General features: G+C 38.5%; 1 protein-coding gene across 1 annotated transcript; it reads left to right on the forward strand.

The window, feature by feature from the left end:
* The first annotated feature begins 285 nt into the window (after window positions 1-285).
* LOC122090731 lies at window positions 286-11354 on the forward strand. The gene is made up of 5 exons (XM_042660421.1): window positions 286-762; window positions 4751-4862; window positions 6605-6697; window positions 10327-10521; window positions 10712-11354. The coding sequence occupies exons 1-5, from the start codon at window positions 413-415 to the stop codon at window positions 10943-10945; spliced, it is 984 nt and encodes a 327-aa protein (XP_042516355.1). The 5' UTR covers window positions 286-412; the 3' UTR covers window positions 10946-11354.
* Window positions 11355-13645: the final 2291 nt, after the last annotated feature.

Raw genomic sequence — 13645 nt, forward strand, 5'->3', positions numbered from 1 at the left:
CCCAAAACTCATAAAAAATCAGTTTATTTTTTTTTTTCATGGTAAACTAAATACAAACTGGACCAAAACCAAAATCAACCCGATTATAAATCGTTTGTATATAAGAAATCAAAATCGAACCAAAATCAAACCGCACTAAAACCGATATTTTCTTATTGGATTGGTTTCGGTTAGACCTGTAGATATGGTCTGGTCGAGGAAAACTTTCACCGGTGACAAACGTGTAGATAGGATTAGGATTTTACGGAAGCACCCTTCGCATTTGGCCTGACGCTTGTTCCAGTTCGGTCAGTAATGAAGCAACCGAAGACTGTGGCCAAGAATTCGGAATCTATATCAACATTCAACACAGAGAACTGAGAAGAAGAAGAACCTGTTACCAAAGAAGAAGAAGAAGCGAGAGATTTCAGATATGGAGGCAGTGTATCTGTTGTGCTCCATTATCTATACTTCCGTGACATCATCTTTTCTTTCTCTCTTTCTCCTTTTCCGCTCTCTCTTACGAGCATTTACCACCGTCTCTTCTTCTTCTTCTTCTTCTTCTTCTTCTTCTGCTCCTCCACCTCTCGATGAGGAAAAAGAAGAAGCAGTAGCTATGTATGAAGGTTCGGTTTGGCATGAACGCAGGCATCCCGTCCATCATTCCTTTCGATATCCAGTCCGATACGTTCTCATCGACCTTGATCGTGCAAAACCTGAGACGCTCCTCAACCACTTCTCCGCTGACCAAGCTCGCAAAATCACTGCAACCACCGGACCCGTGTAATTATCTCTCTCTGAAATAGCCACTATTGCCCTGTTTGGTGGTCCAGCTTCACTTTTGTCTTTAAATCGTTTACTGAAACATTTTTATGTTCTGGGTATCTGATTATTTGTTATTTTTTTTTTGTACTCACATTGCAGTTGTTTTGAGTAATTTATGCCAGTTATGATTGACATTGGCTACAATATCTCACTGTAGGTAGTTCTCAGATTTCAATTATAATGTATATTCAGGTGTCGGGCTTATGCTGGACTCGGTATCTACCCTGTTTTCTTCTCTAGTTTTTGAAGGATGGAAAATATATCAAAGAAAGAGCAGATGCATTGCAAAATCCAAAGAGGCTAACCACACAGGATCCCAAACCAATTAAAGCAAAACAAACCAATGGATGATACAACAATAACTAGTGGAGGGGAAAACAAACATCAAAAGGATGATACATAAAAAGATAGGGATGGGGTGAAAACAAATATCAAAAGGATCATACAACAAAATCAGGGGAAAGGGGGAAACAACTATCAAAGGGATAATGCCCTATTTTCTTTGGAAGGGTGGTGATAAATTGATAATCCCAAATTTCTCCATCGCTTGAGCTGGGCCAAAGTTTGTCTACCAAAAAAAGAGGGGGTAGGGGTTTAGACCTTCATAGGGTCAAGGAATCCAATATTGTTGGTATTGTTAAGCTTATCTGGGCTATTGCATATTAAAGAAGAGTATCTGGGAGGATTAGGTGTATTGGAGACATCTCAATTCTGATTCCATCTGGACTTCTTCGATCCCCGTGGATGCTTCTTGGACCTAGAAGAAGATTTTAACATATTAGTCTCTTGTTTCTGATCATATTCAGTCTTATATTGGTGATGATTTTGGCATACTTTTTTGACTTGATAATTGGCATCTTGATGTGCTTATCTTATAATATGGTGAAAAAATTAGTATGATGCTGGTTTTGATAGGTTTGGTAAGGTATCTTCCATCTTAAGGGATGGTCTATGGATATCTGGCCCTAGAAATTCTAATTTTCTCGTTGAGGTTTAGAGTAAGCTTCTGAGTATTTTTATTCATCCAAAAAAAAAACCTTCCGAATATTCATTTGAGGTCTAATGGTGGGGGGGATTTAGTCTAGTGGGTGGCTGATTCTTCAAAATTATTTTCTTTTGCTTGGAATCTGGTGAGATAAAGAGCTTCTACTGTTTCCTTGGTATAGGTTGATTTGGTTTAACTTTTCCATTCCTTGTCATTGCTTTTACTATGTGGAGAGCTATGACTAATTTCTTTCCTAAAGAAGCCTACACATCCCTAACTGTTGCCTATGCTAGAAACCTTTTGAGAGTATAGACCATTTGTTTTTCTCTTGTTCATTCATTCTCCAACTCTATCGGGAAAAGGTGTTCTTAGAAAATATTGGTATTCTCTTAGAGTTATCCTCCCTTTTGACAATGAATGAAGGTGGGTCTTGAATAATTTCAACGGCATATCATCCTGTGACTCTTTTGGTAAGTTGGCTTTTACTGTAGTGCTCCATCATATCTAGTGGGAAAGAAACAAGCGGAGATGAACTGCCTCTTCATAATCTATTGAGCAGATTTGGGACAACATCACTCTTGAGATTAAGAATAAAATCCTTCATAATTATGTAGTGTGCTCAGATTCTAGCAGGAATAGACATCTTGCCCTCCCTTGGGATCTTCCTCTCATATCCCTCCTAGTTTAGATGTATCATCTTGTTCATGTTTGCTCTTGTTTCTTCCCTCCCCCTTTGGTTTTGGATGTATCCCTCCTATTTTTGGATGTTTTGTCCCCAATTTTCTTATATTGTTTGTTGTGGGCTCCTGACGTAGGGGCTCTCCCTGGGATTTGCCCTGGCAGATTGTGCTTTGTGTTTTTTTAATTCTATGTTTTAATATATTTTTTATTCATCCAAAAAATAAAACAAAATATCAAAGGGATGATACATCAAAATCTAGGGGGGATAAGGGGCAGATCCCAAGAAGAGGCAAGATGCCTATTTTTAGGAGTGTTCGGACTCATAATACGAATGGAGAGAAGCCTGTTATGAACTTTAAAGAAATGGCTTCCTAGATCTACTCAATAGTATGTCGAGGAGGTTCATCATCTTTTATTCCATTCCCATCAAACAAGATGAATCACAACACTAAATTGAATTTTATCAATAGTCACAGGGTGATTTTCCAATAAAAATTTTCAAGATCCACTTCCGTTCTCTCTGAAAGGGATACTTTTTGGGGGCACCTTTCCAAATCTTGAGAAAAAGATGTTATCCACATTTTCAAGAGAGTTCCAGAAAAAGCAGATGTGAAATTCGAGGAAAAAGAATTGGGAAGCCATTGGACAAAGTCACTTTTACCAATGGGTCTCAATAGGGAAAGAGAAATATGAGACTAGACCTTGATGAGTTGAGAGGAAATACTAGAACACCACGCATCATCTCAAATAATGGAAGAGACCTTAGCCATTCTATCAGAGCTAGTGCCATATCTTATATAATCTTCGTACCTAGGAAGAGGACATCATTAGTGTGCCAATTATCAAGCCAAAGGAAAGTATCACAACCATCATCAATTTTTGAACGAATGGAATCAGCAACAAGATGCTTATATTTAAGGATCTTCCTCTAAGCGCAAGAGGAATCCATAGGGCTGGAGGGAGTCTAAATGGAGTCAGACTTAAGGCATCTGGAGTGGACCCAATTTGTCCAAATGCTTTTCCTTTTTAGACACAACTTTTAGATGAGCTTAATAATACCTGCGAGATTTGAATCCTTAACTCTACAATGCCCAAGCCCATCCTCATCCATTGGAAGAACAAACTTTGTCCCAACTCATTATGTGAAAAAAGTTTGGGCTTTCCTGGCCTTTCCAAAAGAAAAAGGACATGATGGATTTAATCTTAGAGATGATAAAAGTTAGGAGTCTGAAAACATTCGACCAGTAGATATAGGAGTTTTGCATAACTAATTAAACGAGTTCAAGAAGATCAGCAAAAGAAAGAATCTTACTTTTCCATTCCAAAGTTGTAGCATTTACGAAGCCTGTCTAGAATAAGGGAACAATGATGTGCCGAAAGCTTGGAAGAGATCAAAGAGAGATCCAAATACGTGTGAAGAAAATGACCCTCATGATATCCCAAGATATCACTAATCTGGGCTTTGGTATCATCAAAGATACCAACATAGAAGGACAAGGATATTTGTGAATTAATGGATAGACCCGACATATCCAAAAATATGCCTAACACTTCCCTAATTGTTGATACAAAAGGAATGGAAGCTTTGCAAAGATCACAAAATGCTAGATCTTCAGAGCCTTTCATTTTGGAATTGGCTGAATTTTATTTTGCACGGTATGGAGATGCAGACACTGAAAGAGGCCCTCCTTTGCATTAGAGAACAACAATGGGAAGATTGGACAGCCTTGACAGATCCAGAATTTAAACTAAAAAAAATCCTTGAGGAGACCCATTTACAAGAACAGATGGGCAGATGACATACAATATGAATCCAATGGATGAAATTTGGAGGAAATTCCTTGCGGGGAATCTGATTAATGTATTCCCATTAGGGAGAATCAAATTTATGAAAATCTAGCTTGAGGAGGATAGCAGGAGAATGGTTACGTCTCTTAAAACACCTAACAACTTCATGACAGAGAAGAATATTATTTGCAATATTCCGACTAGGGATAAAAGCCGCTTGATTATGGCTTACCAAACCATGAATGACCGACATGGAACTCTTGAGTTGAGGACTGGTGTATTCTCGTTCAAGTGATCACTGCTTTAAGTTCCAACATGGAACTTTTGAATATTGGTTGGTTGATTGATTTCTTAATGTGTGAAATTTCAAGCTTGTAATCAGGCTCGGATATTGACTTTCTCTTCTCTTTTTTTATTTATTTATTTTTATGTTAAGACTATTTCTAGCTTCCAGACTAAACCTGATGTTTTTCTCTTTTATATTTTGTACAGGTTCCTCTTGACAATTCCTACTAGTGTGGGATATGAGCAAAACCCATTGAGTGTATATTACTGCTATGATCTTGAAGGTTCTATTCAATGCTTGAAGAAGTGCATTGCTGAGGTTACAAACCACATATTATTATTTTTTAAATTGTCTGCATATTTTGTTTTGTGATTATGACATTTTTTTCTCTTTTGGGTCTGTAAACATGATGCAAATGTTTGTCAAACCAGATCATAAAATGTTCGGTGAAATTTATTGAGCATGACTGTACAGTTATTACTCAGAATCTATAGCATATGATGCCCGTTGGGAGATTATTGATTGGATTATCAAAAGTTGTCAGGAACATTCGTCAGTAGTGCCCCAAAAATGAGATTAATTTGTTGATGTGAACCTTAATTAACTCCTTGGATTGGGCACACTCCAAAACTTATTCCATTCAAACTGAGCTGAGCAGGCTTCCCACCAATCCAATTCGTGGGGGTAATGCTGGAAATTATGGATATGGGGGAGCACGAGGCATTTTGAAATTTGAATTGTCCAATATGGAATTTACAAAGAGAAAATGAAAATATTGTATGGGTATATGCCATTTTTTGGATCATAGACGTTCGGCTCGGTGAAAGCTTCCATAATGCAATCATGGATATGGCTAGCATGTGGAAAGGAAAATCCTAATTTCCTAATAGCTCACGTCTTACCTGCTGCTTCCTTAATCAGTTTAGGAATGACCATCCACCATTTTCCTAACCCTAGTAGTAGACAGGTGAAAAGCACTAGGGAGTGGTCTCTGCAGTACGACAGCAGGAGCTCTTCTTTCAGGTATATGTTATTAAATGGTTAACAGGAAGATCCCCCCGAACCTTTCCTGGATATCCTTATGATATAAAGATAGATTCTAGTGTTGTCTTATTGCCATATGTTACTGTGTTTGACAAGATGCAAAAAAAAGAAAAAGAAAAATCCAGTTGTTTATTTAAAGAAAAAGTCTCTTCAGCTTGCTATGCATCAGTGGAAGTAGGATTCCAGTGCAAAAGAGCAAGCTCTGGTTTCAGGGAAAGCACATAAATATGGGTCTGCCTGTTCTGCCATAAGTACCTCCATATTCCGCTGAGTAGAATTCAACAATGGATTTGAGTCAGTGATTTGAAGACGTCCTTACTGTGATACTAGTTGAACTGGAGAAACCTCATGGGTATCATATAGTTAGCTTAGCTTAGGTGCCAAATGAGCAGTTCTGACAAAACCATTGTATGGCTTCTTCTATTTCTTGATAAAAGGAAATTTGTCCAGCAGTGGTTTGAATATATATATACACATACAAAGGTTTTGTTTTGTTTTTTTTTTCTTGTTTTTTTTTTGTTTTTTTTTGTTTTTTGTTTTTGTTTTTTTTTTTGTTTTTTGTTTTTGTTTTTTGTTTTTTTTTTTGTTTTTGTTTTTTTGTTTTTTTGTTTTTTTTTTAACACTTCCTACTATTAGACAGTGCCCATAAATTTCATGAGAGGGTACCAAATAGCCTTTGGGGTTATGCTGCATCCAAGACTATGGCTCTCCATTTTAGTTGCCATAAATTGGGGCCAACTGTAAGATGGAACTTCCCCATTTTAGCCTAGTTAACATCATGTCATCGATCCATGTGATCATAAAGTAAAATGAGAATGTGGAGAGCACATGTTCCTTGTGATTGTTGTTAGTATTTTGGTTTGACATTTATTTGACTTCTTTGTATTGATGAAATTAACTGTTTACAATTGCTACCTATGGCTATCCTGATTTGGTGTCAAGTCCAATCTAAAGAGTCTCTTGTGCCTTAGAAGCTGTTTGTCTACCTGCTAATCAATGTTGTTTCTAATTTGTAGGTAACAAACACACCATGGGGTGAAAGAGTGTCCTTCATTTTCAACCCTGACTCAGATCTAGTGGCAAAGCCATTGCATGTCAGTCCTTTTATGGTAAGATATTGTTATTGCTTTAGCTTGGGTCGCCTCGCTTGTGGTTCATTTCTTTGGTCATCAATTAATAATGTTAACATTCAAATATAATTTATATTTTTATGTATCTAAAGAAATGTGTATCAGAAACAAATTAATTTCATTCTTTTTGTTTCTGTTTCTTCTTCTAGGATTCAAAATTGTTGTTGTGTTGTAGGGAGACAGGCTATATGACAGTAAAGGCATGTGCTTGACCTGGAAACCTTTCACTTGCTAGCTCAGATGGTGGCCTGGAAGTGCTCCATATGTTTGGCACATCATCATCATGTGGCAAGTTCAACCCAATAAGGTCCAGGCCCTTTGTAGCCAAAAACCACAAAGTGCTTAGCTCTGCCCCTCTATCTACATCTTTCCACATACTATTGAGCTTGGAAATTTCTTTAGAAGATCATCTTCCCTCTGCTCAATGTGTAGTCCAAATATTTTTACCTAGGGTCAACATTGACCTGAGTCATTTAGTGTTCTTTAGGTGTTCAACTATGAGTCATCCTTTTCTTTCCTGTAGTGACATATCAGGGTATGGGTGCAATCCCAATCATCCATGTTAGATAGATACACTCTGTTGAGGTCTGTTTCATGTAGACATAAGGTCAAGCATCCTTCTCTTTTCCTAATGAACATAATTTTATTTGCTTGCTTAAGCAGAACAAAAGGAATTTTTGATGGGCAATCTATGCGTGTATACTTTTTTCCTTTTTGGACATGTCACATGCTTATTTGTGAGCTCATTAATTGAAGAGCTCTTATAAATGGGTGTGTACGGTTGTGTTCTACAATTTAGACATATTGCAAGTAAGTGCAGGATAAAGAAATGTAGTGCGTTGCCTGTCCATGGATATATAAATAGATACATAGATAGATACATGCATATTGTTAAAGATGATGATCCCTTCCTAGTGACATAACAAGGTAACCTCATGTTTATATTTGTACAACTGTGTATTGCTATTGCATATGTTTCAAGTGTACATTCAATGATTCTTAGGTCCTCGTCTTTAAATATCTGTCTTGAGAAATACAAACTCACTCAACAGTGCATCGTGGAGGGCATTCTCAGCACTCTTATCTTTATGTGGTACTCAGAGCCTAGTGAGTAATGTCTCAATTCTGTTCTATTTTATTTTCCACATATCCAATGGTGTCTTCTCCTTCCCATGTGGCCTTTGTCCACCCCTGAATCTGCTTTTCTATTTAGCGACTGGTCTCATTTGATAATATTGCATCTCTCTCATAAGGGGGGCTGGTTCAGGTTGGTTTATCATCTTTCAATGAGATTTGGACCATTCTAGGTCATTCACTTCTCAGTTATAGGCCTGCCTATGATTTTTTTTACAATGCCATTTGGTGACATGATGTACTAACCTTCCTACTTTACATGGGATTGGACTGGCAGCTCAAAGGGCACTGGCTGAATTGAAATGACCACAAATGACACATAAAGACATATAAATCAAAGAACTGAAACGACCCGGAAATCCTATTCCAGCATCCGTATACTTACTAATAGGGCTAGACTACTAAATAAGCATGTACACCCCACCCACAAGTAGGACTGTAGGATATAAATTCCAGCAACAAAAGGGGATCAATGGCTAAGGATCCAAGGCTCAGATCAAGTCAAGTCTGATCGAATGGAGGAGTTAGGTTAATGGAACAGTACTCAAAGTTTGATGGTGAACCAAGGGTTAGATAGGTTGCTATGATAGAACAAAATAGAAACTAGGTCTCAAATTTAGCAACAACCAAGATCTAACAAACCACTGAACAGTCAACACCAAACTAGAATCAGAGGTAGGGTTGACGACTGGTTACATCTCTCCAGTTATGTCATCAAACTTGTGGTTAGATTGAAAGATAGGAACAAGACATGAAATTAGTTAAGTGTAGACATTTAGTACAAGTAGGTTACTAACTTGTAGCAGAACTAACTATTAGGTGGGCCCTAACTTCTGTATGGAATGGTCTCCAACAATTGAAGAACTCTTCAAAACCTCACAATGATATGTGGGGTAGATTGAAAGATTTGAAGGATGCTGCAACAGAACTTCAAAGCAGGGTACTACAGAGTATGTGGGTGGTTGGGACGACTCCAACAACACTTGTTTTCACCAACAGCAACTCCACCATGATAACACAGTAGGGTAGTGATCCCAGCCCCAAATTTAGGATTGGACAGCTTCAATTAGGCTTAGGATTGCAGAAAGATAAAGTAGAAACAAGGGGAAGAAGAAGGGATATGACCAAGGCCTCTCACCTAGGGCCTTGGTCAGTCTCTCACCAACCGATAGGGCATGACACCACTTTCTCTCACAACAAAACAAATGTTCAAAGTCAATATTCATTAATCTCCAAAATTGTGGGGGTGGCTGTTATGATCCCAAATCAGTCATATGGGTGGCTGATCCCACATCAGTTTCAAAAGAGATTTGATGTGGGTTGACTTGGGTTCCCTCATCTTGTAAGCCGGTTTATGGGGTTGAGTTCTTCCAAGGTTCGTATAAGTGGTAACAGAGCAGCCTATCCTCAGTCCCAACCCTCACATAGAAGGGGTGACTTGGTGCCAGAGTGAAGCCGCTAAGAAAGCGCTACCTACTGCCAGGCAGAGACCCTAGAGTAAAGTGGAGCCGCTTAGAAAGGGCTACGTGATCCGAAGTGGGCTGCCATGGATGTCAGGTTCAGAAGCATGGTGGTATGTTACGATTCCATATCAGTCATTTGGGTGCCTTATCGATTCCACATCGGTTTTGAAAGAGATTTGATGTGGGTTGATATGGTCTTGGGTTCTCACCTCGTAAGCCGGTTTATGGGGTTGAGTTTTTCCAAGTTTCGTACCAGTGACTCTACCACTCACAATATAAAGGGTAATATGTTAGGCTGTTAGCTTGAAGGAAAGTAATAAAAAAGGAAACTACTAAAGTAGGTCCACACATGTAGTAATGAAACCTAGTACATCAAGCAACCAAAACAAATAAAAACAACATAAGTAGTAACTAGCCTATTACTACCAAGTAATCAAAATAGAAACTAATTACTTGCAGCAAGCATTAACTGCAAAATAGAAACTTCAATATATAGAACACGATTTGGGTTTTGAGTAAACCAGCAAACATCCAAGCCCATGGGCTAGGGATGGCCTGAACCAAAGTCCAGTTGAAGAATGGTTGGCCTAAGTATGGACCTGGTTCTTCTAATGCCTGTGGCTGTATTGTTTGGAAAGTAGGTTGTCTACATCACTTATTGCTTGTAGAAAGGCCTCGCAACAAATCGGAGGTTTTGAACCTACCAATTAAGATTCTCCACCCTTTCTAATTCCAATATCAAGCCAAACTTATTCTAGCAAAACTGATAGATGAAGCCAACGAAAGGAGAATGTTTTTATTCATCCAAAAATAAATAAATAAATAAATAATTCATCCAAAAAAAAAAAAAGAGAATGTTTCTGTCATGAATTTAATAATATTTTATAATCTCATTGCCATCTGAATTTTTATAGTTAATTATGCAATCATGACCAGTCATGTAGCAATCAGGCCTTGAGGTTCTTCTGGTTGGAGGGAGGCCTAACCTTTTGATTACCTGGAAACTTGCAGGATATGCTCGGGAACTGGAAAATGAAAGCTAATGCACCTGGTGATCATCTTTTTCTAGCAATTTCAGTTCAGCACCCAGACTATGGTGACTACTTCACAGCTTCCTTGACTGCAAAAAGAGTGTCATCCACATCTGATGGGGCAATATTCTTCTGGTTGATGCCTCAAAAGGTTGCAGTGTGGATATATTGGCAGGTTTGTTGTTGAGAACTAAGATATCATGATCTTTACTTTCAAATGTTTCGAGTCAACTAAAGTAGATAGCAAATGTATAATAGGAATAAAATCAGGATAGGGTTTGAATGTTGTAGAATTTTTGTAATATATATATTTTTTTGAAGACTGACTACCTGTTACTTGCTTTTCTTTTTGGGAAATCATTTAGGCCCTTAAGCTGTGGTGGAAAAATGTTCTCTTTGTACAGCATCCAAGGTACTACAACCCAAAATACAGGGAAGAAGCTTCAATGCGCAACAGGAAACTGCAATGCTGTCAGGCTCTTGGAAAAGGAGAGAATAGCTGTGCTCAATTTGAGGGCCGTTATTCGGCTTGTTTGGATAGCATAAATAGCAGAGATCGTTGGTGCGTGTGGAGAGATGCTCAGTGGCCATGGTCTTGAACATTTGTAAGTCCATGTGTAAATTATTTCATTCTGTCCTATTTTTAGAACCTTCGTATTTCCTTCTTTCTGTTTCAATAAGAATTTCTTGTGTAACCGAAAAAACGAGGGTAGAGTAGTAGTCCGAAGGAAAAGAAACTGCAAAGGGTGTCATAGTTAACTTTCAATTTCAACCTTCGGTACAGCACAAAGGAACCACAACCCCCCCCCCCCCCCCCTACTTTCCTTCTCTGGAACGAAATCTTGCTATACAGTATTAGAGTTATCCATGTAAGAAAATTTCCACGAAGGGAAGATGAAATTCTATTGTTGGGTAGAATAAGTCCATTATTGTAATTTTCATTGACTGAAATTCTAATAATTCTATTCACTTTTGTATAAATGAATCCTGGATTTAGGTTTTATGGAATCCAATACATCTATCAATGTGACAACATGTTTATTTAATTAGGTATCTACAAGAAACATGAAAACCATACTTAACATTTGGGAAAGAGACACGCACACGCACACGGACACGCACTCACACACGCGCACACATACACATAAGCACATTTAATTAGGTCATTCAATTGTTTCAGGCAACAGATGATTGTATATTCTACTCGGACATTTGAGAAGCAATAATCAAAATGGAATGCGTATGAATCTGGTGGAAATAGGGTGGCAGTGTCTGAAGTCTATACTGGCCTCCCTGTACACTCTGTCCCAGCCTTCATATAGTCCATTACAGTATATGTTCTATATTATATAAATTGAGAAAATAATGCTACCCGGTCGTGTGCTCCTGCATCCAGACACAGGGGCAGTGAAACTATCACCCTGCCCCCTCTTGTCAGATGCCACAATGCATGCTCCCATTGGGAGTGCAAGGGCCACATGTTCTCTCCCTTTATAAATAGCATATAATCGTATGTATATTAGAAGTACATAGTTTAATGAGAAGATGAAATTATAGATATGCAATTTATGAAACAAGAGGTTGATAACCATAACATTTTTCTTACCAAAAAAAAAAAAAGACCGTATATATAGTGTCTTCTTATTGTTTAATGGAATTTTTAGTATTTGTTATATAAAAATAGGGAAAAGGCTGAGCATGCTAGCGGTATGCATTAAAATCTTGCATGGTAGCGTTTAATAACGGTCGGATACAATAGTTTGAATCTTTGCCATTGGTTGTCGCTATAAAAATATCCTATAAAAATATCTTAGTCGAGTAGGGCATTTAGATTTGGGCTTGTAAGAACCAGCCACAAGGCCCAATACCAAATAATCTAAGGTTTGGGCTGGGTCTTTCGGTAATTTTGTAGTATTCCATAGAGAAGTTTATTTCTGTTTATATGTCAATTGCAAGTCCTTTATTAAGTCCAAACTGTTCGATCCAGACAACTGAATCCGGTTGATAAGCTGTTTGGTCTACAAAAATCATACCAAAAACGATTTCTATTGGTCTGTTATTGGTCCGGTCTTGTTTCTATATATATATATATATATATATATATTTATATTTATGGTTCTGGTTTCTTAGGTGTTTCGAAAAAGTCAAAAACATTACCGGACCGATAAAAGTTCATTTGGTCGGTTTGGTTTGACCTGATCTGATTGCAATTGGTCCGGTCTCATTTTTTACACTCCAGCAAACACCCAGCATGAATGTCTTTAGGGCTGGCCTATGTCTAGATATATACTGGACGTTATGGGCCAGTGGAGTGGCCCTTGGATTGCATTGAATTCCAATTCAAATTTGACTTTCCTTAGGGGAGTGTGGTTCATGCGTGTGCACAAGGACCAATAGGATCACACGAGGGAGTGTGGATCAGGTTCTTGTACGAGAAACATTCTCATATGGGTTGATCCACACATATGGAATTCACAAGAGTTATTGTTGGGAGATTTCATTTGTGCGGATCAGCCCTGTACAAGAATGGTTCTTGTATGAGGACTTGATCCACGGCCCGCACAAGGGAGCATCCACAGAAATGGCATTTTCTATTTCATGGGGGACGGGCTGGTCATTCCCCCCTCCATGTGAGAGTCGGATTCTATCCAGACATTTGGCATCCCATTATGCATCCAACGGCTGTGAGCACCTAGAGATGTGAGCCCATATGTTGGAGTATGTGCCCAGGTCCTCCCAGCCGTCAGATACTGCATTGAGCGTCCCAACGGCTGGGGAAGATCTAAATCCCCCCATGTGTCTTGGCACAAGGGCCACACTCCCCCATAGAAACAGTTTACCCCCTTTTTTTTTTTAGGGGAGAAAGTTTTCTATAGAATGCTCTAATTAAAAGTAAGAAGAGCTACATTTACACCATGTGAAAAAAAGAAAAAAAATTCTTGGTTTCACTCCATCTTAGGGTACAGTGAGGCGGGACATGTGACGTGCCCTATTTACGGCCTCTACTTTGGAGGTAATGGTATGCCATGGTTTGAGTTATTGGTCTTGGATCGGCCAGCTGATTTGTATATGGGCTGTGATCGATATCATTACTGGATTGATGAACCGAACATAAATGGTACGGACGAAGGGCTCCAATCCCCATCTATACCCGGCAATACCTGATAACTCAGACCATGCAGTAAGGAGTCTCTAAGCTAAAAGCAAACGGGAGGGTTAGTGTAGATATACCTCATACCTACCCTTTTTTTTTTAATGTACACTTCTTTGGGCGAAAGAACCTGCCCACTTGCGTGGCT

This window comes from Macadamia integrifolia, chromosome 10 (genome assembly GCF_013358625.1).
Source record: "Macadamia integrifolia cultivar HAES 741 chromosome 10, SCU_Mint_v3, whole genome shotgun sequence".
NCBI classification, from domain to species: Eukaryota; Viridiplantae; Streptophyta; class Magnoliopsida; order Proteales; family Proteaceae; genus Macadamia; species Macadamia integrifolia.